Source organism: Alexandromys fortis, unplaced genomic scaffold, assembly GCF_014885135.2.
Source record: "Alexandromys fortis isolate MF-2015 unplaced genomic scaffold, M_Fortis_MF-2015_v1.1 scaffold_123, whole genome shotgun sequence".
Lineage (NCBI taxonomy): Eukaryota > Metazoa > Chordata > Mammalia > Rodentia > Cricetidae > Alexandromys > Alexandromys fortis.
The window spans coordinates 131,938-159,167 of record NW_026068003.1 but is presented as its reverse complement, the minus strand read 5'-3'; the positions used below and the strand labels follow the sequence as shown (position 1 = coordinate 159,167).

Sequence of the window (27,230 nt, the reverse complement as noted above, 5' to 3'; positions counted from 1 at the left end):
CCAAGGATGACATCCTTCCAGAACAGTCAGGAAATTCTCTTGGATGGATGTTAGCAAAACGGAGGTTCTAATTTATGAAAAAGATTTGCAGAAAAATATTCAGGTACCATCTCCTCCTAAATTCCTAGGAAGAGGGACGAATAAAGAATATTAGAATTAGTATGGCTTCTACCCTCAGGAAACAACAGTACACACAGACATCCAAGGTGAGAAATACTGACTCAGAGAGGAGTGGCAAATGCTGGTACCAAAGAAGAGGGGAGACTGCGGATCATCAGTAACCATAGAATCCTCTGGGGCCAGCCCCTACTCTGTTTCCGTCTAGATGTCTGCATTGCACGCCCTGGGCTCTGATACTGGCACCTTTTCTAAATAAGTAGGTCAGGCATCTATAACGTTCTTTGTTTCCATGCATCTCCAGCCAATTTTCTAAGCAGCAACTGGAAAACAAGAAAGTTAATGAATTGTCCAGATTCTTTTCTCTGGCAGGTAACTACTGCGTGACTTTTCTTTTCTTTTTTTTTTTTTAATTTATTTATTAAAGATTTCTGTCTCTTCCCCACCGCCGCCTCCCCTTTCCCTCCCCCTCCCCCAATCAAGTCCCCCTCCCTCGTCAGCCCAAAAAGCAATCAGGGTTCTCTGCCCTGTGGGAAGTCAAAAGACCACCCACCTCCATCCAGGTCTAGTAAGGTGAGCATCCACGAAACTGCCTAGGCTCCCATGAAACCAATAGGTCCAGTAGAATCAAAAACCCGTTGCCATTGTTCTTGAGGTCTCAGTAGTCCTCCTTGTCCGCTATGTTCAGCGAGACCAGTTTTGACCCAGGCTTTTTCAGACCCAGGCCAGCTGGCCTTGGTGAGTTCCTGATAGAACATCCCCATTGTCTCAGTGTATGGGTGCACCCCTTGCGGTCCTGAGTTCCTTGCTTGTGCTCTCTCTCCTTCTGCTCCTGATTTGGACCTTGAGATTTCAGTCCGGTGCTCCAATGTGGGTCTCTGTCTCTGTCTCCTTTCATCGCCTGATGAAGTTTAATATTCAGGAGGATGCCTATATGATTTTCTTTGGGTTCTCCTTCCACAAAACTGGAAAATGCAAAAGAAATGGACATTTTTTTAGATAAGTGACTTTTCATTCAGACACCAGTTCTGCCTCACAGTCGGGGGTAAACATGGAGGGCAGACTAATCTCACTCATTTGAAGACCTGCTTGCTTCCTCCAAAAAGGCTTAATGGTGTTGGGGATTTGTTTCTTCCCAGTGTACTCTCTTAGAATGACTAACTGTAAGTAAAGGAAGTAAAGCAGCCTGTATTTTTGGCTTGTTTGAAGGGGTCTTTTATTTTATTAATCAGCATCCAATAAAGCTGGGATATGAGGATCAAGGTTGTTGAAATCCAAATGAAAGCATTTATTTAGATCCTAACCCCTCAAATCATGCAACAGACTGAAAGGAGACCTCAAAGATTGTGAAGGCAGGGACTGATAAAAACAAAAACAAACAAACAAACAAAAAAAAAACGTGTCTCTCTGGACTGTAAGTGCAGGCATCAGAAGGCGACCTTAAAGCTGGGGGAATGGCTTTTCTGGTCATACTGTCATTTTTGTCTGATTGACTCAGTCTCCTGTAGCTTGGACTCACATGATTTGAGCTGGAGGCTGCATTCTTCCTCTCCAGGACCCGAGACAGCACAAATAATCCCTGAGCTGAATCATTTTACCCTTCTGTATTCTGTAGCACAGAGAAGTGATCCGAAGTCAATGACGTTAGTTAGCGAGACAAGAGGTTTGTAACCTGTGAAACAAAACTGCCTGCGCTCCCTAATTGGGCCATTTTGTTTCTCTCGCTTTCTATTCTTGTCTTCTTTCATTTGCTGTGACAAACACGATAATCAAAAGCAACTAAGGGGAAGAACAGGTTTGTCTGGCTTATACTTCTGGGTCTTGGTCCAGTTTTGAGGGAAATCAGGGCAGGAGCTCAAGCAGTTCTTGAGGCAGAAACCACAGGGCACCGTTGCTCGTCAGATCACCCATAGAGTCCAACATAGCTAGGTTCCTTCTATAGCCAAGGACCCCACACACTGGAAGTGGTGCTGGCTACAGCGTGCTGGGCCCTCCTATGTCAATTAACAATCAAGACAACCGCCCACAGACATGTCTGTGAGCCAATCTGATCTGGGTAGTTTCTCAATTGAGACTACCTTCTCAGGTGACTCCAGGTTGTGTCAAGTTAACAGTTAAAGCCAACTAAGGTACCGTCTTTCTGGCATCAATCATTAAGGCCCAGTCAGAGAAAGAGGTACTTCATTAGTTATTTCCAGGAGAAAGAGCAAATACAAGAGGTCATCGTTTCCGTCTTACTACTGGTTCCTAACGGCAAGCTACAAGAAGCCTGAAGCTGTGTTTTGTTCATTGCACAGAGCTGCAAGCAGTTAGCTGGTCTACCAGATGTCTGCTGGAGATGCCTTGACTCTTCAGCTCTAGCTATCCTATAACTTTATCATAACTATTGCTCGTGCAGTTTTCCCTGACTTTATTTTGCTTGGTCACCACTATAACTTGATGAAGTGAGTGGATAGTATTCCAGATGCTTACTTTACATATATGATAGTCTGAAGATTAGAAATTTAAAGATTGTGCAAAGCCATATTGCTAATACCAGCAGAATTACCATGGATGGCACAAGAGAAATGGGGGCTGGGCCCTGTGGCCAGAGTGCTCTTTCTCTTTCTGTCTCAGTCTCTTTCTCTCTCTCTTTTCTTCCCTACTTTCCTTTTGTTTCTCCTTTTGAGGCAGATTCTTGCTCTATAGCTCAAGCTGTTCTCAAACTGGCAGTGCCCTGATACTACTTCGTCAGTGCTGGGATTGCATGTTCCTTGCCCAGCTTCGAAGCTCATTTTCTTTTTTATTTTTTTTCTTTTTCTTTTTTTTTTTCGAAGCTCATTTTCTTATGTCAGATTCTATGTATTGCTGTTAATAAATTTAACATTTACAGTATTGGCCTGGTTATACAGACTGGCAGCTCTGGAATGATGTTTGAGTGGTAACTATGATCCATTGTAGACGTGGGTATAAGTATACAATAGTTGATATAATTTTTTTCTTTAAAAGTCTTTCTCATTTAGGGTACCACCAAGAAAGCTCCATGGAGAAAAGCATTTGAGACTAAATCTGACAACCTGAGCCTTGTCCCTGGAATCCACGTGGTGAAAGGAGAGGCCCAGTTCCTGAAAATTATCCTCTGACCTTCACAGGTGTAGCTTGGCATATCCATCACCATCAAATAAATGCGATTAAAATGTTTAAATAATGAAAACATTTCTTACTGGAGCTGGGGAGATAGTTCAATGGGTGTCAGATGCCCTGAAGCTGGAGCGTAGAATTCAGATGCTTTGCTGGGGTAGCCAGCCATCTCTCCAAACTTCTAGACACTTCTCCAGACCCCACACAGTGAACTGTAGAAGGATTTTTACTCCATTTTTCTCACAAGGAACTAAGACTCCAAGAAGTGACCCCAGACCCAGAGTTGGAGAAAAGCAACAAACCCAAAGTGTTTCTCTCTCTCTCTCTCTCTCTCTCTCTCTCTCTCTCTCTCTCTCTCTCTCTCTTAACTTTGATTTCTCTCTGCTTTAAACTTCAAAACAGGCATGTTTGATGCAGGAACTTGACACCCACAGAGAAGACATTTGGGGAAGAAAAGCAGATGTAAAATAAGAGAGAAAAAGAACAAGCTAGCACCCATACTGGGGGCAGGACTGACTGGTGTCGGTTCTGATGGTCTCTTTCTGTGATGGGAAAGTTAGGAGATAGAGCGAGGAGGATGGAGGAACTGCAGACATCACCTCAAGCCATAGGAATGAAATCAGCAGACAAGAGATGTGTGGGTTATAAGAAATGGTGGGTGCTTGATGTTCCCACTCATCTCTCACAAGTATCTTTCTTGTGTTCTCCAACTGGTGACCTACCAGGAGAGGAATTTGGAGAAGTGAAGTTCACCTTGGTCAGGCTGACACATTATAAAGTCACTTTGGCATATAGTCACTCCGATAAGAGACTTCTGAGTGGCTTTCAAAAATACTTCTACTATTACATCATCAGTTGGATATGTAAGAATAAATTGCCCCAAATTCTCACCAAGGATCATTGTGACTTGTACATTTCAGTCATTTGAATACATGTATTTGGTTTTGATTTGTGATTTAGCAGATTTGATAATGATAAACTTGGTGTGTGTGTGTGTGTGTGTGTGTGTGTATGTGTATGTGTGTGCACATTTATGCAGGTGTGCCATGGCACCTGTGTAGTACTGATCCAATAACAACTTTTGGGAATCTGCTCTCTCCTTCTGTCATGCAGGTTCCAGAGACTAAGCTCAAGTTGTCCAGCTCAACAGGACTGCCCTTAAACCCTGAGTCATCTCACCAGCCTAGATAAGCACTTTCAAAATATAGACTTGTTAGCTATTTGTGTATTTTCCTTGGTTCCATGCTTGTTCATACTGTAGACATTTTTTAATGTTTTGCCTTTTTATCATTAGAATAAAATGATTCTTTCTCTATTCTGTGTGTAGGTCATTTGTCAGGTTTATTTCAAATATTCTCCTGGGGTAGAGCCTGCCTTTATAATTTCTTAACAATATCATCTACTAAGAAGAATTTTTATTTATTTATTTTTTGTTGTTGTTGTTTTATTTTACTTTTCAATTTTAATTAACTTACTTACATCAGTACAATCCATCTAAGTTCTTTGGAGTTTTTCATTTTCAACAATATAAGAAGAATTTTTAAATTATACAAAATCATTTCCATTATTCTCATTCATTGCTAGTGTGTGTGTGTGTGTGCATGTGCGTGTATGCTGTGTTTAAAATATCTTGATATAAACAAGATCATGAGATATTGTCCTATATTATTCTCTTAAAAACTTAGTTTCAGTTTTAATTCTTGAGTGGTTTGAGGGAGAGGTCAAGCTGCATTTTTATCCCATATACATACTTAGCACCTCCAGCAATGTCTGTTCAAGATGCTTTCCTTTCCTAGTTTGATGTCTTTAGAGTCTTTGTATAAGTTGTTTACTATAGGGTCTTGACTTTAATTTGATCAATTTCCATGTGTCACTATGGGAACAATATTGGTCTCCATTTATTACTACAGTTTAAGAATACTTTTGAAAGGAGGAAAGCTAAATCCTCTAACTTGATCCTTTTAAAGCTTGTTTTGATTATTATAGGGCTTCTGTACACTCATGTAAATTTTTAAGTCATTGTATCAACTTTCGTTCTTAAAAATATTGAGAAGGTAGTTAGGATATTTTTGAATTTATAGACAAATTTGGGGATGAGTAACTGTTATATTGTTTTGCTTCAGTCTTCCTGGATGTCATATAACCTTCAGCACAGATACTCATCAAGTCCTGATAGGACTATGCCGTAATAAACTCATCATAGATCTCAAATTGCATCAAGCAAAAATGCATTCAATAAATCATCTGCTGAATCTTAATTTCTCATGAGGCAGCTCTTTTGTATGCATGTTTTATATTAAAATAACATATATTTTAGAACATTACATGGTGACTCAAAATATCTCTCATCATATCTTAGTAACAAGTAATTGTAGTTGTTATAAACACACACATACACTTTTTTTTCTAAAATCACACACACATTAAAGAATGAACAAAAATAGTTCAAAGTCAGTGGAAATCTTAAATACACATTAATGGCTCACTAACACCTAAAGTTACTGTTGTAGAATAGAATTATAGTACCTAAGCAAGCAAATATAATAACCTCTTAACTTACTTCCTCTTGAAAAATATGACTGGGTCAGTGAGATGGCTCAACAGTGCTTGCTGCCAAGACCGATGACCTGAGTTCGATTACAGGGACTCACATGGTAGGAAAGAGCCAATCGTAACTTGGAATGCTGTACTCTGACCTCCACAGGTATGCTGTGGCACACCCCATCCCCTCAAGTAAATAAATGTATTCTTAGAAATGATAAAATAGTCAGGTGGTGGTGGCACACACCTTTAATCCCAAAACTCAGGAGACTGAGGCAGGTGGATCTCTGTGAGTTCCAGGCCAGCCTGCTCTACAAGAGCTAGTTGGCACAAAAGCTACACAGAAAAACCCTGTCTTGAAAATCTCTCTTTCTCTCTCTCTCTCTCTCTCTCTCTCTCTCTCTCTCTCTCTCTCTCTCTCTCACACACACACACACACACAAAAGATAAAAGAATGCCATCTGATTTGATAATCTTTGAGGAAAAAAACCTATGTGAATATGAATTGTGTTTTTTTATTAGTACTGTCTTGGCTCTTTTCAATATCCTTGGTTCAGCATTATGGGAACAAGGCTCAGAAAACACAGAATAGCTTGGAAAAAGAAACCATGAATCAGCAGGAATGGTCTCTATTGTATTTGTCAGAATGTCGCGTGATGGGGTAAACCAGGGCTCATTTTCTCATTAAGCAAATCAAACCCTCCAAATCAATGCTTTATCTAAATAATGGGAAGGAGGAAATTCCCCCTCATCAAGAAGAAAACACACAGACTTGCTTTTCCTTTCCAACTTAGGGAGGTTATATGATTGAATTAGGAATGTTAATATTTCCCAAGCAAATATCCCTTTCCTAGGAAAAGGAATCGCCAGCTAAAACCATTGATATCACCCGCAGGAACCTTTGTGTGTCATCAGCACCAAGGTGCCCACAGGTGCTTATAGTTTCATTAAGAGCTCTGGCTTTCTCCCGGATTTGCATGTTTTTTTCCTCTTGAATAAATGAGCTGGTGGCACTGGCCTGTAATCCCAGCCACCGGGGAAGGTGAGCAAGAGAAAATGGAATTAGAGGCCAGTTTAGGCTATTTACTTACTCTCTCCATCTCTGTCTCTCTCTCTCTTTAGCGCACATGCACACACATTCCCCTAGACAAATATGAGAGGCAAGTCATGAACGATATAAATTATATTCCTCGTCTTTCTTCTTCCCTCCCTTCCTCATTCCCTCCCTCCCTTCCTTCTTTTTTTTTACCCCTTAGTCTGTCAACAAACATTTTTGTCAAGTAATAGAAACAAATGTGAGTGATGATAATGAAATTAGTGGTGATAATAAAAATGTGGGGGGTTCAAACGTGAATGAGATGTATCTATCGTATTAGGCACTCAGCCTAGGGAGGAAGACGGATGAGAGTAACTATTAAACATAACAATAAATATAAAAGAAACTCACGGAAGCAGAAAACAGAGGAGGCCAGCTCTGTCCTAGGGAATCAGGGAATGTGACATCAGCAGGCCAAGGATAATAATAAATAGCTAATCAATATTTTTAATAAATAGAAGACTCTTTGTAATGATATAAATAACATTTTACAGATGGATGTCCTGAATAGCAGACTAGTGAAGTCATTATCTTATGTTCCGTGCCTCATGAGGCTTCTGGATTTGAATACGTAATGACCCAAAGACAAAACTTTTCCATTATCACAAGCACCATTCCCTAAAAGAATGCTGCCCTTGAGATATACCTTCAGAGAGAACACTGTTCATCATGTTCCTAGCTGTAGAAATGAAATCCGCTGTAATTGCTTGGGGAAAATAAATTTATTAAAAGTTGTAGACAGCTCACCAAATTGTTGGCCAAGCTAGCCAAACAGACTTGGACTCTCAGCTCGGTCTTCCAAAATGACTTTAACACCACATGGAACTGGTCAGCCAAGGAGCTGTTCCATACCCATCCCCAGGAACTATGGAGATAGAGAAGTTGCCATAGCTTCAGGGAGTAAGGACAAGGTGAGAATAAAGTTCATGGACCAGGGAGGTCACCTCAACAATGCTGGACCTAGAATTTTACACCCCTGCCTTGCCAGAGAAACAATGGTGTCATATCTTGACTTTCTTCCAATCTAACTCCATTTGACACTGAAGACTCGCACACTTCCCTCCACATGAACGTTGGGAACATTTCAGGTCCAACCTATAGCCCCATCTAAAGAAACATCTTCGCACCTTCTCTCTAGGTTTCCCAGTGCCTCCTCTTCAGCTGTGTAGTTCAAAGACCGGTGTTACATTCAGAATTCAATAATGGTGCGTATAAAGCCTCTACCCTCCAATGTAAAGACAGAAAGGGATAAAAATCCCAATACCTGCAAGTGCCGTAAATCGCCAGCTAACTTCTAGCTGTGCTACAACATGTGGGGAGCCGACATGGGACTCTCGGTCACAAAAATATGTGACCTGACCTGGTCAAGAACTCACTTGTGGAATTTTACTATTATTTCTCTGGATCTGACCCATCTTTTAGAAATGAGACAACCAGGGTTCAGTCCCAGAGAGGTGCTTCAAGGTACTATCCGCATGATGCTGCAGCATCCAGATGTACCTGAAGTGTGAGTAGTTAAGCCTAAAAGTCAGCAGAACAAACACGGACTTAGTATGGCTTTTGATATGGTTGATTGGCTTAAATCAAACTCCTTATGCCCCATTCAAAGAATGGAAGATGAAATAGAAAGGTATCGCTAGCAAGATGAGAGAGGGATTTGGTCAAGGCAAGGTGACCCAATTAGCAAGCATCATCCATAAACATGACTCATGGGAGGTTCTACTTACCTTTATGGAATTGTGGATCACATCCCACACCCGATTAGAAATGAAGAACCACATAAGAGAAATGTATTAAGGTCTAGCTTTATTTTGAAGTTGTACAGTTAGTCAACTCTCTCACTTCCTCACTTTCTTTCCAGCCCTTGAATGCTGATCAATGGGGAGAAAAAACACATAGTATTGTCTCAAGGTCTCAAAGAGAACCATGTTGGGTAGACACACCTAGAACCATTAAGGTGACAGCTACACCTAACACTTTATGGTAGCAACAGTGACTTCATCGTTGTCACCCGACGAAGAGAAGTGGAAAAATAGAGTGAAGCCAGAGGTTTCTGGTGGTAAGGAGAATGTTCTGAAGAATGAGCCTTGTCCTATTTTGGAGTCAACAGACCTCACTGTAAGAAGAACTTGCTCACCTAAAATAAACGTCTGAAGCAATGCCTAAACTTATTTGGACTGGCTGCATTCTTGGCAGAAGCTTATGCAAGAAAAAGACTGCAGGCAAGGAAGGATCCTGTTGATAACTTTGTTGGCCCAGTGGCAGTCACTGTGTAGTCTTTTCTCCGGGATATGTGATGAAGAAACGCAGCTGACAGTTCACTCCCCAGCAAAGCAGGCTCTCTGGAAACAACTGTCAACTGTTTCAGGTAATTTAACTCACTGGGAAGGGAGTGTGTTCACTTCAGCACCAATAGTCACCGGGCACATTATGCCTGAAGGTCACATGCTAGCTTTCATACTGTCCAATTTGCCTTTATGTTCCATGAAGTTCTGTTTTTAGGAATCTATCTTCCCTTTCTTTCTTGCTCTTCCTTTCTTCTTCCCTCCCTCCTTCCTTACTTCCTTCCTTCCTGCCTTTTCCTTACTCAGTCTTTTTAATTATTATTTTCCACAGTCAGTTTCCCTTCATGCGTCAAATAGACACTACTGGATACCAACTTTAGTTCTATGTCTGTTCTCCAGAAATGACTCCGGTCCAAGAGCTTAAATTCTCACCGTGTAAAGAATTCTGTACCCACATCAGAAACACTGATCAATACGACATTGTAAGATTACCTTTGCAAGTTCATATCACAATATGAGCATGTGCTGGCCACTGGTGTCTATGCCTTCTACCTGTGGAGCATGCAGAAGAAACATTCTGTATGAAGGCTGCCATCAAAAACCTCACTACTTTTTAAAGGAAACAAGAATTTACGAAGATACCAACAAATGATACAAAGCAGCATAGGCTGAGTTTTGCTGAAGCTGTGTATATTAGCGTACTGAAATGAGCTGCGGGGAACAGTGTGGCTCGCTGATATTTTCCTAGGAGAGTCACGCATCACTAGGATTACAAAAAAAAAGATAGAGGGTTTTTAAAGAGAAGATGAAAGAGGTACAGCCAGGAGGAGAGACGAAATTACCAAGCCAACAAGAAGAGAGTGGGTTTACCTTCAATTTTCTTTCTCTTCTTACATCTAGCTAGGTCTTTCTAAAGTTTTTGTTTTGTTTTGTTGAGAGAGAGAGAGAGAGAGAGAGAGAGAGAGAGAGAGAGGAGAATACTTTTCTTTTATAGTATAATAGGTAGCGTTCACTGATTTTTGTTTATATCAGAGAGCCATTTGTATGTCCTTGATGTAGACTCTTCTTTGATCCGTTATATTCGAGTAAACATATTTGACGGCTGTTACTTAGCCATCTTAGCGTGACCTTTCCCTAACAGACAAACCACAGAGTTGGTTAAGCAAGGCTCTGCCTAACTCTTCACTGTGCCGGTGCCCTTTGCTGCGAAGACACAGGCTGCTTATGTCCCTGGAGGGTGTCTCGGGGTGATCCATGTTGCAGCTTCTAGGTTCTTTGTGTATTGAACAAAGAATCAGTGAGATACAGGATAGTAGTAATACACACATAGATTTATTAAGAGTAAAAAGAAAAATAAGAACGCATTCCACACAGTGGCAGTGGGCTTAAGCAAGCACAGGGCTCATGAGCTCTGTTTTGGGAGCCCAGGGAGTATATCTCTATCTATCTATCTATCTATCTATCTATCTATCTATCTATCTATCATCTATCTATCTATCATCTATCTATCTATCTATCCATCTATCTATGAGAAGAGTTATCTGAAGGGATGGGCCTTCCTTTATCAGTTGTAGGTGACTAATTTTCTTAGTTGGAGGTTCAGCTTTTAGAGTGGTTCGTGGCAGTTTGAATGATGGTTCTTGTTTGAGAGGTCCCAAAGATAAACGTGGACACAATCACATATGTCTGATTCTGTCTTCCCATCTTACTTCATATTCATTTAATTTTCTACAACATATCCCTTGCCATGAATTCCTTGTGCCTAAAATGTGCATGAACACTTCTATGCCTTTCCAAAATAGCATACTTTGTTGGATGATAATAAATTCACGAGACTTAGTGGTTTCAGCCGCAGCAATTTGTCATATAACCCCGCCCACTTCCATAATCTGGCCAAGGCACATGCATGTCCTTTTATGGCAATCCTAATTACTAATTACTAATACAAATTCTCATGTTGCATGGTACATATCCACATATTAAAGGGGTGGCAGCAGCATTCAAGAGATTTCCGAAGTGGGCTGAGGAAGCGTCTGTATCGACTGGATAATGAACCAGCCCAGTGGGAGTAGGGAGCTGTTGATGGAAGAGCTGGGGTTTGAGAGGGAAGCAGCCGAGTTTACCTGCAAGGTGGGAGGCTTGGGCCTAGAGCGGGAAACTAGTCAGGAGCAAGAAACAGCAGGTTGGGCTTGGACAGACAATCAAATGAGAGGGTACCCAGATGATTATGTTACAATGACAACAGGGAACCAGGACAAGCCAATGGTCTAGGGATAGTCTTGGAGTACTTTGCTTATTGATTGATATGGGGCCGTGACACCATTGTGTTAGTGTTCATCACTTTATGAGGTCCAGGTAAGCATGTCCAATAAGTTTTGTGACTTGCTTTCCATGATATGATTTTAATACGCCCTGTGCCCTTACTGTTTCCATTCATCCCAGTGAATTTCCTTTTACTCCCAGGAATAAGTCATGCATCAGTCCATGCTGGGTGGGTGCTGTCTGATAGATGATGCAGGTTCTGGCTCTGGTCAAGGGCTGTAGTCATCCTCATAAAAAGTCAAATGCTACTTGCCAAATGGAGTCTCCTAGTGCAAAACACACCCTGAAAATCCACTATTTTATATAGTATGGACTGTTTTAAAGCAATCCATAGCTTGATGTCAGCCATACAGGATCTCCTATGCTGGTTCAAATACCCTGCACAAATCTTTCAAAGAAACAATAGCAAGCGCTAGATTAGTATTAATAGAAAGGGCACATAAAGGTCTTGGCAGGTAAAGGTACTTGTTGCCAAAACTATAGACCTGAGCTTCATCACTGGGAACTGTGTGGTGGAAGAAAAAAACTGACTCCTGCAAGTTGTGCTTTGACCTCCACATGTGCACCATGGCACACGCGTGTTTCTGCCATAAACCCCTTTAAAAAGAGCCCACACTAGCAGCTTATTAGCAGTAAATGCTACCCCAATATACTGGCATCCCTCTTGCTATACAGGTGTGCTGTGTGCTCTCTCTCTCTCTTTTTCTCTCTCCTTCTCCCCTCTTCTTCTTCCTCTTCCTCCTCCTCTCTCTCAGACTTCAACCTATGAATTTATAATAAAGTTCTCTGGAAGACTTGCCCTCTCTGGTCCATGAATTTCTTTGTTCAAGTTTCTTGAGCCAAGAACCCGAAAACCAAACTCAGCTTTGGTGGCCTTTGAGGTTCCAGAACCCCAAAGGCCCAATGGCTCTCAAAGATACACCCTAGCATTCCCAAATCAGTGGAACACTTACTGCATGGACACTACACATGAAGTATCATGACCTCGAGCGGTACATTGCTCTTTGTATAACAGCTGATCTAACTGAAGGAAATATCTACAACTAACTTCCTCTCAACCTGAGTCGATATTCCGTGTGAGACTTTAGTATCATCCTTGGGACTTACAGAGCATATTTATGAGAAGGAATAAGCACTCAGGGTAGCTTGATTCCACTCTACACTTGTTATTTTCTTTTTTTAAAAAAATATTTATTTTGTATTTATTATGTATACAATATTCTGTCTGCGTGTATGCCTGAAGGCCAGAAAAGGGCGCCAGACCTCTTTACACAGATGGTTGTGAGCCACCATGTGGTCGCCGGGAATTGAACCCAGGACCTCTGGAAGAGCAGGCAATGCTCCTAACCACTGAGCCATCTCTCCAGCCCTACACTTGTTATTTTTAAACATGTGTCTCAAAGATGCCTGAGGTAAGCCTGAAATTTTGGACCTATGACTTCTAAAGGCCCATGAGCTCCCTCAACAATCATATCCTCTCAATCCACCGTCACATTGTGTCCCTAACAAATTTCCCTTTATCTTGTTGTTTGTGCTGAGGAAGTGATAATTATAATTTAGAAAGCTTTATGGTGTTATGGAAAGAACATAGAGCTAAATGGCTGAGCACTCAACCACTTATTAGCTATGGGAATTTTCCTCTTCTCACCTGTTAAATGGAGACCAGAACAATAAATAACACCCACTTCACAGGCTTTTGTGAGTGTAGACTCAGCCAACGTGCCTTGTGACTTCCAAAATATTATGCTTCCTGGTCTCTATCAGGGTAAGTAAGTAGGCCAAGGGTCCTTTCCCATCAGCCTTCAAATCCCTTACATGCAGATTGTATTCCCTGCAGAGCTCCTGGCAGTGGCTCACAGATAGGGCTGGTCCTAAGTTCATTTTGGCGATGAGAAGACACAGAGAGTGATGGCAGCTTACTTGTATGAGTGTGTACACAGGTTCAACTCCTTGCATCAGAGCTAACTTCCCTAGCTCCGATGTGGCTAACTTACTGCTGACATAAATCTGTTTCCTTCCCTCCCTGTCCCACTTCCCCTCACTTCTCTTTCCTTTTCCATTCCTTTCCCTGCACTTCCCTTCTTTCCCTGCACCTCCCTCCCCTCTTTTTTTTTTAAATACTCCTGGTGCTGGTTAGTTGGTTTTGTCAATTTGGAACAATCTGGGATCACCTGGGAAGATGAAACTTCAATTGAGAAAAATCCTTCATCAAGTTGACCTATAGGCAAGTCTATTGGACATTTTCTTGACTGAAGATTGACTTAGAAAGGCTCAGACCACGGTGGTCCTAGGGTATATAATAAAAGCAAAGTGGGTAAGCCAGGAGGAACAAGCCAGTAAACAGCATTCCTCCGCAGTCTCTGCTTCAGTTCCTGCCCCAAGGTTCCTTCTTTGAGCTCCTGCCCTCCCTTCCTCCCATGATGGACTATAAACTGCTTTTCGTCCTGGTCTTTATTACAGCAATAGAAATCAAGTAAGACACTCCCTAAAACACCAAACCTCTGGGGTTGGAGGGGGGCTCTGAATCTATCATTTTCAATAAATTTCTCCAACTTTTGCTTTAGGTGAGCATTTTCTCTAGCCCATAATCAGTTTTATCTAAGGCTAGGTAAGTTTAACATCACATGAAATTGCCTCTGGTGATATTACACCCATGGTGAAAGAGCTATATGAGGGAGTTACTGAAGACAGTGTAATTCAAGGGAGGGGGTAATTAGAGCTTCTATGAGCCAAAGAGCTAGAATCTCAAACTGAACTCATGTTAATCCCAAGTCTGATCACTGGATGTGAGATTTTGAGCAAAGAGCTCAATCTCACTCAAGTCTCGATAGATTCATGAAGTGGAAATACTGAAAGAATTGGATGGTAACTTATATACACTATAATTCCAGGCTTCATGACACCCCCAACAAATGGAAACTATTATTAATTGATAAGAAGTATAGATGAAGATTTCTTTTCAGTAATTCCTTTATTTCTCTTTATTTTACATGGACCTTTCTATTTATACTTAAAATTGCCCTCGTGCTTCAAATTTCTCATACTATTTTATTCTCAAAAATAATCAGCGTGCAAACCTGTCTTCAGCACTCACTTTATTGTCGAAGTCACAGAGTATCCACGTTATTTTCTCGATTATCACTGAGCTAAGACCCATATGTCAGGCAACAGAATTGGAGGCAGGTGCGGAGACTGTCCCACCTGCCATTGGTAATTATTCCATGGACTGGGTCCAGATTCTTATGGGAAGATAGGAATTACAGGTGCAGCTAAGTAGCTGGCTATTATGAAAATGCCTGTGCAGCTGTGATCTGGATTTAGTTCATCTTTTAATGTCTTAAATATCATCAGAATTGTATGGATTTCTCACTTATATTATGAAGGGGGATGTGATTGAAACTTGAGTGTTAGTTGACGGTCTAGGGCAGGAGGTTCAGAATCCTTTAAGAAATAAAAGACAGGCACAAAAGTGGGCATGTAACTATAATACAAGAGAGCAAAAGAAACTTTCAGAGGAAAAAAATCTTGAGGGAAAAGTAGACAATGAAAAAAATATATATCTTTGTAATATATTTTATATAACTCCAGGCTTTTATGAGATATACTTGTGCTGTGGGACCATATTGTCTTGTGGTCAAGCCTTGATATTTTTGCACATGAGATATGTGGACTTGAGTAATTATTTGCTTATCTGTGTATCTGTTTTTCATCTATGAAAGGAGGGTCATGGAGTTTTACAGTCTCTCTCTCTCTTTTTTGGTTATAGTTTCGTTATCATGGCGGTTATATGTGTTAAAAGAGTTAGAGCAGATGAAGTGGTACTAATACAGAATAAGTGATGAATGCTAGTGAATTTGTTGCAGATGCTGCTGGAGGGATAGTGCACACAGAGGAACCCAATCCGGAGGTATTCCATCTATGAAATAGAACTAACTTGAATTACCTATGTAAAATAGACACATGAACACACTACGAGCACACTTGTGACTTTTCACAAGATCTTTCTTTCTGTGAGTGGCTCCAACAATACCTTCCCTATGTCATTCCTACCCCTCCTCCACAAGGCTGGGGAAAACATCCTTGTGTTTTACAACAAATGACGGGAACATAGTAGACTTTGAGACGATTACATCCCAACAATACTCAGGATGCAGTAAGTTCTCCGGGAAGTTGGGGGAGCCAGATGGACCACTTCCTTCTTGCATCCAGAAGTCTGTAAATAAATGTGAGTCATCCACCAGCAGTCATCTGCTATGTGCAAGGCTCAGGGCTTGGTGCAGGCCTTATTAAATCAATGGAGCATGGTCCATGGCCTTGAGAACTTGGCAGTCAAATTTGGAAGGCAAAAATTAGTGATTGCTGAACAATTGTTCTGGGGGATAAAAGCACACTGAGCAGTAAAGGAAATCCCTAGGGGAGAATTAAGTCACGCCAGAAAGTGGGAGAAGTTTCTCAGTGGGGAAAGGTCTTCAGCTGAATTTCTAACGAATGTAGGCACCAACTAAGTGAAAGAGATGTACTGACCAGAAACATCACAGGAACAAGTGGCCGAGTACCACTTCAGAAATCGCCCATCTTCACAGCAGGACCCAAGAGAGAGATGTAGAAGAGTAGACTGGAAAGCTGGAGAAACTTCAATATTATAGAATCTGGAACAGCAGCCAGGAGGGTTTGAAGCACTGTAATTTTTCAGGAAAAGGTAGATGCACACCTATGAACACCACGACTGTTACTTGAAATGAAGTAACCCATTGGAAGACAGAGAGGCCCGTAGACGGTTTAAGTCAACAGCCCAGGCTATGCCCTCTCAGATCCTGGTTGAGGCGACATGCCTGCAGGTGGGGAAACTCTGAGAAGCTCCACCCAGAGAAGTACTACACAGCCAGATGTCTGCTGAGTGTCTGGAGTTTCCAGATGGGGTGACTCCTTGTAAGCTCGGGGCCATTGCTAAGGTAGGATATAGAGGAGGGAGAGAAACATTTGAGCTGAAATTTGCCAGCAGGCCTGACAGTTTTCTTCTTCAAGGCCAACAAGGCAAAAAACATTAGAAGACAAAATTTTCAAAAAGACGAAGTCCTCTAGCGGGGAGAAGAGGAGAAAAGCAAGTGTTAGAAACGGTGAGTGGCGGGAGACAGAATGCATGATTTGTCTTCAGTGAGATGCCAGTCACTTTCCCACAGTTCATTATCATCAAGAAAATCTTTTGGGGATATGCTGTCCTGAAAGAAAGAAGTTGGTGGATAATCTGGAAATCTTACAAATACCCCATGAAGAGGGGATGGGGGAGGGGAGCGGACAGCCTCCTTTAACTTCAGCAGCAATGAGTCCAAAGTCAGTCTTGCAGAATCTTGGGAGACTGTCGCTCTCTGGTTCCCACGGTCTAGTTCACTGTTTTGCACATACTGTTGCCTTAACTGAACTCCTGGAGTGGGGACAGGGAGGGCCCTTTGACCTACTGGCTTCCTCCAGAGGGAAGGCAGGAACGTGAGGAGGACCATGGGCTCCTGCCTCTTTCCAGCTATGGTCCTGGCTGCATACAATCCCTACTGGCTGAATGACTTTGTTGTGTAACTGTCCCCCCACCTCACCCCTATAGAGTCTGAGAATTTAGGGTACCTTTTATCCTTTTTAAATTTTGCTCTATAAATGGTACTGAGTTTGGCAAGTTTAGAGAACAGAGAGGAACCAGAAAAGTGACTCTCAGAACTGTCTTTAGTATCTAATGCTTGCTTTCAAAATGCATTTCTGGCCAGAGAACTGACACTTGCCCTAACTCGGACAATGCAAGGGCAAACCCCAGTGGGTGCTCAGCACTCCAGCCAGCCTGTGCCATGGAGTGGATGGGTGGTTAGCATTTTGTCCTGTTTCATAGCAGCCGCCTTTGATCCCCCCTCGCTTTCCTGTCCCTCTCTCCACTTCCTTTCTTCTCCTTGTCCTTCTTTGCTCTATTTGCCTTACCCTTTAACCTTTTCTTTCTTTTCCACTTCTTCCTGGGACTTTTCCTGCACTTCCTATGACTTCCTTTCCCCTCTCTTTTCCTCTTCCTTTTCTTCTTTCTCAGCTAGAGTAATGAACTTGTGAACTCCCGAGTCAGAAAGCTGGACTCCTCTCAACCTCTACCCCTTCTCTGAGTATATATATGCTACTGGGTGCGTCTCAGAACTTCCTGATACCTGAATTTTCCCCTCTTCAGTGAAAGACACTAAGATCATTCAGGGTCAAACAAGACAACATAAGTATCCAGCACCTGCTTGGCCCTCAGAACTCCTGGCAGGCATGTAAGGCGTGACCATTGACTTGTGGGCTTTCTTTGGGAAATTTTTCCTCTCTCTGAGCATTATTCATCAGTAGTAGTCGCAGAACAGCCTTTCCTATTGGCTTCCTTAGCCCTTGCATATGCAATCTAAGACAATTGGGTTCTAAAGGTAAATGAGCACTAAGCCATCTTACCCAGTTGTCTCCTTTTCTAACAGAAAGGAGAGATCCCAGCATTTTCCTCTCTCGTGTCATTTCCTGGTACCACATAGGCATAAAAGAAGAAAAACAATATTGGCTAAAACAACAGTCTTTTAAAAAATGGATCATCTTGGGCTTAAGGACCTAGCGCAGATTCTTGGTTTGAATTCGTCCTCCAGTGGGATGACCAGGTTGTTTGGTGGCTGCACCACCAGCTTTTGCAGCTGCCTGGTTGCATCCATTATTTGACCTGACTCAAACTTTCTTTGCTGGAATGATTTCTTTGTCCCACGTGTTTAGCATGGATTAAAACATAGTTGGTTCTTTATTTCCCATGTCTTTTCTTTTTTCTTCATCCTTTCTCTTATCTTTTTGTCATCTTTTTAAAAATTTAAATTTCTCAAACTGGCAACAGGTGTTTTGGGGAACAAGGGCAAGGCCCATATGGGAGATTACACCAGCAAAATCTAGCTTCTGTTTTCAGACAGCTGTAGTGATAAAAGAGGAATCTAAATCCACACTTTGGAACACCCACCACCGCCATCACTGCCGCCACCACCACAGACACAAATGAATAGCCATAGCATCATGCAGGGTTTAAGAGGCAGATCTCTGTCTCGATCTGAGTAGCAGCATAGTAATGTTATGGAATAGCCAAGAATCTGCATACCTTCTAACCACCAACACTCCTTCATCTTGTGCCTGCACCTTCTGGAACACATAGCCTAGGAAGCTGCCAGGAAGAAGGGAACAATAGAAATATATTTTGACTCCTTTCTTAATCAATATGCCTACAAGTGACACCTTTGGAGCTTCTAATCCATTTGTATGTGGCTATGTGGAGGCTGCTGTGAGTTTCTGGCCAGTTCTTCATGGGCTATAATGCCTGACTGCACACCCCAGTTCTGTTGCCCGCATGGTGGTGAGCTGCTTTTTCTTTGAGTTCGTTACCTCATCTGTAAAAGATTTTAGAGTCGGTTCTCATTATTGACATCTCCACTTCAGGGCTGTTGTGAGAAGCAAGAGTACATGAGAAGAACAGGGAGATCTCAATCTCTGTTTCTATGGGTGGGTCGCAAACATTTTGTATAAATATTTATGAGAAATTTGGGTTCCTTTGTGTTCTTTTCTAAGTATAGGATCCAGGGTTTCTGCCAGAACTTTAAAAGGAGCATTACTCAAAATGTCTACAGTCGTCTATGCCCTGTGAGCAGGAAGGGGAAGTGCCAGGAGGGGGGGGTCTCATGATGTGACAAAGCACTGATTGCCTACACCAGCACTCTGTGACCTCTTCCTCAGAAATTAGCAAAGGGCGAAGAGGATATCGAGGAGCTGTGGCTGAGAGCTGCCTCCCAGACACCTCTCCGTACTTCAGCCTTCCCGGTTTCCCCATGATCACCTCCTCTCTCTCAGGCAGTGGCTCAGGAGGTGAACCCGATCCGTTAAAGCCATACTGAATCTGGGCAAGGAGAGCTGTGCCCGTCTTGCTCACGCTTGGGAGGGTGAGGTGGGGGGGGGGGGGAAGGCAATGAATTTGACTCCAAACTAGGCTTCATGGTTGAGTTTCAATCCAGCCCAAGCAGAGTGAGACCCTGTTGCTATTGTTTGTTTTTAAAGCCCACTGAAGACTTGCAAATGACCACTGTGTCGGCCCAGCAGTCTCAGAACCTAGAGCTCCCTGGGTCTGGGAGCAGAAGCAGGAAGAGCAGCGAAGGGAACCAGAGCATAAACAATGCAGTTTCTGCTTTCCTTCCCGGGGTTGGCAGGGAAGGGATAAAAGACTCAGTGTGAGTCACTTTCAAAGGGCATCTTATGCCCTGATCTTTCTCACAGCATGCCTCTCTCTGGGTCATTAATGTGTTTCCAAGCAGATTGTTTTGTAGGAAGCATTTATTTACTCTTATTATGTGTGTTTCATTGGAAGCATCAGTGTCGAGGCCTATAAACACATGATAGAAACAGGCATGCATATGGAAGAAGTGGTCTCTGCATGGACCAGAAGCAGGCAGGCTCACCGTATCAAAGAGCGATGGAAATACAACTGAAAACACACTCAAAATGTAGTACAGAAAATAATTTACTTCTCATTCAGAATGACTTTCCAGACCTATTTGTGAGACGGCAGTCTGTGAGTACAGGTACAATCTCAAAGTTATGATAACATTAGGGCAAGACCAAGAAGTTGTACAAACATGATCGTGGAACTGTGTATAACAAAAAGGGGACGGGGAACATTAATGGGGAGCTCTTGGGACAAACAAGATTGTCAAAGAGCCAACAGGAAACAGAAAACCAGCTTCTTCAATACAATGAGACTTGGATACACACTGTCTTCATTTTGCAGCCCAGTACATTGGCTTACTAGCCACAAAGGTGCCTGTGCATGTGACTGAGACCAGAGCAATGGGTGCAGTGTGCACATGAGTATGCGTGTGCTCTCGAAGACAGTAGTTTTAGAAGAATGAGAAGAAAATTATTTCCTGGGCATTCATTAGTAATTCGGGTAATAACCCGTACTTCCACTTATAAAACAATACAGTAATGTAAACATTGTACAAAACAACATCATAAATAATACAAATGAGAAATTTTCAAGTATTCCAAACCGTAGTTCTACCAACTGATATCCTGCCCTCTTTCTTTTTCTTTCCTCTCTCTTTTCATTAGTCTCTGCTACCCTTGATGTTTGGGATAAGGTGGATGAACTCTCTTACCGCAAAGCAGAAAAGCAAGGAGTGCTTTTCAGTGTGTGAGAACTTACATCCTTTTTATAAAACAAGGCCTTCCCCGTGGCGAGGCTTTACAAATATAGGCTTGAAGCTTCGAGCCAGGCCACGGTTCTGAAAGTGAACCACCCACCACAGTGAACTAAGAGACTCATCTGACGGCTGAAGCTCTTGGGGGTGGGAACAGAAGAGCACCTTATCAAGAGAGGAAAGAAGCGGGACAATCTTTAGGTCCTCTGCCCTCACATAGCCAGTGGCCTGTGAGCGGGCTAGTCGGCAAGGCCTGGGCTACTTTCCTTCACTAGGCTCAAATATCCCATCTCCCAACTCTAGACCAATCCAGCAGCTAAATCGGCATGCTCTGAGCACCCAGGCAAAGGAGAGAAGCCATCAGCATAGGGACCTAAAAGTGCCAGTCGTGACCCCTGGTGCAAGGCAGTTCTGTGTCAGCCAGCAGAGTTTTCAGAGTGTTCGCCCCTTAGCTTAGTGCTCCGTGTGTCGTCAGTGCTTAGCATCAAGACCTGATGGTTCTACAGAGCTTGCTTTCCACAAGTTAGTGTTCCTTTCTTAGCCTGCATGGCAGTTAATTTAGTTTGCCCTGTTCAAACACAATATGAAGGACCAGAGATCAGAACATGCGTGTAAGCATGCGTGCATACTCCAATTTGAGCACCTAGGGTCTTTCCCATTTAATCTTGTAGAAATGTGTGTGCACATGTGAATGTACATTCACAGACATATCTGAATACATAGATACAATATATACAAAATTCATATACATATATTAGATATTTTTAATATATACATATGCACACACACCGATCTCACCTAAACATCGGGAATCTGTAGGAACTGCTGCTGGCTGATGTTGCATGTGCGTGTGTTGTCAAGGAAGTGGACCAACCAATTGACTTGAGGTCAAACTGCTGGAAGGGGAGCACTGCCAGCAATCTGAAAATCCAGGCCTACGGGGACATTATTTGGAGACTTGCTCACATGATACCCTTAAGGAAACTTGGGGAAATTTGAAATGAGTTGGGTCATACCCCAAGGAAAACCCCAACACCCACAACTAAGTCTAGTTTACATGGACGTGACTCACACACAGCAGGCAGCACGGACACTAGGCTACAACGTGGAGAAAGCATTGGTGCTTAATACGGCTCAGTATTTGGCCTCAGATTCTCCAGAGCATAGTCTTGGCATTTCTACTTTCTGCCTCTGGTGAGGATTAGGCACACTGAGGCAGCAGGGAGGCACAGTCTGAAGCACTCTTGGGTGTTTTCTGCTTCTCTGCCCCGCAGTTGGAAGGACTGGCCAAGTCGAGATAGAATCGAGACTTGAGGAAGCGACGGTATGAATCCTTTTCCATCAGGTTGAAAATCTTCTTCTGAGCTTCGTCAAAACAGGTTATCGTGGGCTCTAACACGTTCCGGCTCGTCTCCTCCCTGGTGCAAGAATCTAAGTTCACCTAAAATGCAAAGATCAAGGTTGTATTAGATCTAGAACCCTGTTGAAGGGAGGAGGCTGCAGTGTTCTACTCAATAAGAAACAGCCGGGAACCTCCCTTTACATTCCTTCCAGAAACGAAGCCCACGACGTGTGGTTCTGCCCTGTCATATGTGAGAGTATAAAATGTTCACTCTGCTCCTAAGTGGGGAGAGTGCTTTATTTTCCTATACTCTCTTTTGTATTGAGGGATTTATCATTGTATTTATTAAGGAGAGCCATTGAAGTCATATGGACAAAGTTAACCTTTTTCCTAATAGATTTACTTGAAAGATTGATAAGATTTTAAAAGCTTCCCCCATTGTTTCCTTTAACTAGTAGATCTAAAGATCCCTGACACTGAATGCCACTCCTAGGAACCTTCTAGGATTCCTAGATCTAGAAAGTTCTCTGCCATGGAAACTTACCTCTTTTGTTGCTTGCACTGAGATGAACTCATTGTAGATCTTCTTGGCCCTGGGGCTTAGTTTCGAAGGTGACTTGATTTTCTTGTACTCCTCACAGCTGATCCAGAAGTCAATATTCTCTTCACTGTATTCTGATTTCAGGAAAGCTTTGAAAGCTGCCAGTCCACCTGTGACAGATGACAAAGAGCCACAGTCAACACATGGGTTGACTTGCTCGATAGAACACTTCAAAAAAAAGCCAAGGTAATTAGGAACCCAGGTGTGAGTTGAAGAAACACCTGCTTCCTTCCCTCTTTGACAGTCAGCTAGCCCAAATTTATGTTTGATATCTAAAAGACCCCAGTTTTATCTAGCAATTTCTACCCAAGATTGAATCATCTTCCAAGGAACTAATTCTGAAAGAGAGAGGCATGGTTACTTACATTCATGGGTAATCAGGTTTTCCAATGATTCAGCCCATTTTTTGACTTCTTCGTGGCTCACCCTGGAGACATTACAGAAAAAAAGAATGATTTAAATACATAGCATAGAACTGAGGAGAAAAAAAATCTAAGATGAGTTGTGATCCATTGTCTTTTTTCATATGTAGAGATCTAAAATCTAATTATGATTGCCATGAAAATAAAGTCTCTCTGTCTCTGTCTCTGTCTCTGTCTCTGTCTCTGTCTCTCTCTTGTGTGTGTGTTATAAATCTCAGGTCGGTCTTGAACTCATGACCCTCCTACGATTCCAAGTGCTGAGATTACAGTTGTGTGCCCTCACCTTGGAAATGGAGGCCATCTTGATCCAAATCTGGCTCAGCTAAGGGCCTGCCTTCCCACCCTCTCTTCTCATACAGCCTCTCTCTCATCAGTTAGTTAATACATAATCACTCTTCTGCAAGGCCATTTCTTTCACCTCTGGTAAGTGACTGCTTTGTCCTTCTTGCTGTGTGAAGAGCTGTGCTCACAGGACTCAGACTTCTGCAGCAGGAACCCCAGCCGATGTTTCATATCCTTTGCACTGCAAGGAAGACAAGAACTGACATGAAAAGCAGATTTCTTTAAAAGAGAGACTGGTGGGCATTAAGAGTCCATACCACCCAGGAAAAGATTCCTTGTGTCTGCCTATGACCTTTGATATCTTTGGTGAAACCATGCTAATAAATGGGGGCTCTTTTGAAATGCACGCAAAACCCGCAAAACATGATGGCCTCTCCTTATGGAACACTTGCTGGGAAGTGGGTGTTATCTCCTAGAGAAAGCTACAGAAGCATTTCAATAAACTAGAGTTGAGGTCAGCCAGCCTTGAGTGCAGTAGCCAGCAGTTCCTAAGCGTGTGTGTGTGTGTGTGTGCGCGCGCGCGCGCGCGCGTGTGTACGTGTGTGTATACACAGAGCATAAGCTTATGTGTGCGTCCCTGTAAAGAGGAACAGAAAAGACACAAATGCTCAGGCTGAGAGCTGAGCCCCATTAGGTTTGTTTCTAGGCAATCTCCAGCAAGAGCTTTTTTAAAAAAATGCATTACAGGAGATGTACACTAGAAAGGGCGAATGAGACTTTGGGATAAGAGAAGCAAGACAGAGTCATCACTGAGGTGAGTAATTCTTTAATTAGAGCGCTTTCCAGTTCACTGCCACCATTTAATAGGCAACTAGGGGATAGCAGAGTTTCTGACTACTTGAACTTCCAGCTCAATTCCGCCGTTCTTTCTTATTAGCTTTTTTTTTTTATTGCTGTTATCTCTTTTATTATAACAGCCAAGAAATGGTTGAAGGAAAATGGTGTTTCCTAAGCAACAAAGAATGAGATGCTCTTGCCTGGAGGGGCTGAAAAAGAAGGGTGGCACACGGTGGCATTTTAGGAGGGTGCTGGGAGCTTCTCTGCCAATCTTTCTCAGTGTCTGAGTCTCGGTGCTTTTCTTGGGCTGCCCTTTAAGCAGTATTTTTCCATCCCTCTCAAAGCTTTCTGCCTTTCTCTTTTTTCCCAGGTGCTGACTGGTGACAAAGTCCTCCCCAGTGGCAGCAAGATAAAATCACCAGAGCTGGGACAGCTCTACAGTGATGCTCTAGATGCATTGTCATCTGGCCCGAAGAGAATGACCTCCTATCTCTGTGTGCTGCCTCCGTCTGAGTCCCAGCCGCTACTGCTAACACTAACGTAAGTGTATTTCCAAAGAGCCGAAAGTGCACGTGCAAGGACCTTGTATCACAACAGAAGCATAAAAATAAAAATCAAAGTGACTTTGGAAGTCACAAGAGACAGGTAGTCTGGATGGGATCCTTGTTCTGCCCCCACCAATCATGTGACCTTGAGCAGATAAGACCCTCTGGAAGCCCTTGCACTGAAGATGAGAGCTGCTTAGCCCTTGACATGCTTTCATTTGTCCCAAAAACTATTTGCTGGGGGCAAACCTGAGTCCCGCCACTCTTAAGTTCTGCATGGCTGGTTTTACATCATTTGACAGGAGCTTGGAAAAGCTTGCTTCTGTTAATTCCAGGATTTAAGGGTGAAGGTGAATGTGTTTATACTCCTGGATGGTAGACTGTGTGGGAAGGCAGGATCACTAACACACAAAAGTTATGCTTTGGGGGTTAGAGGGAGTTGGTAGACACAGAGAGATCCCCTTTTGACCTTTAATTTCAAGAGGGAATCATGCAATACACACTAGCCTCGTGTTTTCTTGTAACCCAGCTACTCAATAAATGCTCTACGAAATAACTTATTCACACCCTTAAAAAAAAAAAAAGACACATGGATGCCTCTAAAACTTTAAGCTGATGAGTTACATTCAGTATTTCTTTCCCAGCCACGTCTCAGGTCAACAACTAGAGATGGGGTAGGAAGATAGGAGAGAGCTGGTTTGGAAAAGCATCTCTTGTTCCCACATTTGTTTATGTGGAGGCAGAATGGTGCAGCCGCAGAACACGACACAGAGCATTCTGACAATGTTTCCAAACTTCCTTCTGGGGCTTTCTTCCCCCACACAGGACTAGTGTGTTATCAGCAGTGATTCTGGGTGCTCAGCAATGCTCAAACAAGGGGCAATAATCCCCGAAACGAGTACAGATCCATCCCCGACCTCCTATCACTCTGTAAGCCAAACAATTTGACTAAGGAACCAAGCTTAAAAGTCAGGTCCCGACTCCAAACTAAAGTCATGCCAAAAAAAAAAAAAAAAAAAAACACAGGAAGTAGCATTTGAAGAGCCTGTTCCCTAAATCAGAGTGTCTGGCTACTCCTAGAGAGAAACAACCATTGTCTTTCCGCCGCTAACCCCAAAGAACTTCATAAGCAAAGCATGCAAGTCATTGAGAAAGTCTATGCAAAACTTTAGTCTGGCCAGTGACAGAAACCAAGCTTACCTCCTCAGGCAGGAAGCCGGCAGACCTGCAAGTCCTTTGCACATGGTGTTTAACTGTGTGATTCGCAGCGAGGAGAGAAAGGCAGGAGGAGAGCTCGTTTCTGTCTCGAGCAGACTTGCTTCTGCTAGACAAAGATGCGATCAGAATTCTGTGAGCCTCTAGCTCCCAAGCCTGTAGGGGTCTCTTTTATAAGCCAGCCACGGGCCAGGCAGCCAATCAGATGGCAGATCTGCAGGCTCAGCTCCACTCTGGCGCTCTGCCTCTCCAGCTCCTAGAAAGGGAGGGGAAGAAAGAACTGACGCATCGCGGATGCAGAGGGACCAAGCAGAGAGAAGCCCTTTGCAAAGTAGGCATCTAGAGAATGAGGTTTTGCTTTTTGCTTAGCGTCTCTGCTAATGTGTGAAGTTCTGGATTTGTAGAAAGGGGAATATAAAGTCCGTGGTGATGAAAAATAGGGGGCTTTTCCATTGGTTTGTAAAAGCAATGTCTAAGGAAGTTACTTCCCAGAAAGAAAGGAACCAGCAAGAATTCTTCGGTTTGTCTTGAGGCTGACTCTCAATACGCTTTTTCCCTTTTGGATTAGAAATACATTCTATGCAGTCTAAGGTGGAGTTGGTAATAAGATCATGGTCTCTGGGCACTGATTTGTGGAAGAAGCCTGCCTGATTGGTAGGCACAGAGGGATGTGTGTGGATGCCCTGCAGCATAGCAAAAGCCCAAAGGAAGATAAATCCAGTATGTCTGTAATCAGCTTGATTTTGAGACATTTCTAACTATGTCACTAAGAACAAAATGCAGCCTAGCACTGACATTCTCGCCTGAAGGGGCTTACATCCTGGAAAAGCCCAAAGCAGCAGCTGAAAACCAAAGCAGGGGGTAGAGGAACCATAGACACCAACTCTTGTTGCAGCTGGGCTTAGACCTTATATAATTCTAAGTCTTTATTGTTCAACAAAAAAAAAAAGAAGAAAGAAAGAAAGAAAAAGAAAAGGCAGAGAGAGAAGATCCAGCAGGCAGAAAGAAATGTAGTTTGCCTGAATACTGACAGGTTGAGGAAACCAGTGGAGGAATACTCATCCCTGCTGGTGCTTCTGAAACTCTTCCACACTCAGTGCCGCGGACTCGATTCTTCAGGCTCGTGAAAGTATTTCACACCTCGTAATCATGGCTGAAATACCCAGATCGGCACGCAAGGGGACCATTTTCACACTGGAAAGCTGTGGCTAGGAGGGAGACATTTTTTTTTCAAGGTCTGACCACGACAGCTTTCATCTTAAAAATCACACAGAGACATCACTGCCTCTCCAT

General features: G+C 42.8%; 1 protein-coding gene across 1 annotated transcript; it reads right to left on the bottom strand.

The window, feature by feature from the left end:
* Positions 1-19,830: 19,830 nt before the first annotated feature.
* LOC126513035 (regulator of G-protein signaling 4-like) lies at positions 19,831-26,067 on the bottom strand. The gene is made up of 5 exons (XM_050161144.1): positions 25,923-26,067; positions 23,477-23,581; positions 23,002-23,063; positions 22,580-22,746; positions 19,831-22,134 (listed from the first exon to the last, which is right to left on the bottom strand). The coding sequence occupies exons 1-5, from the start codon at positions 25,964-25,966 to the stop codon at positions 21,895-21,897; spliced, it is 618 nt and encodes a 205-aa protein (XP_050017101.1). The 5' UTR covers positions 25,967-26,067; the 3' UTR covers positions 19,831-21,894.
* Positions 26,068-27,230: the final 1,163 nt, after the last annotated feature.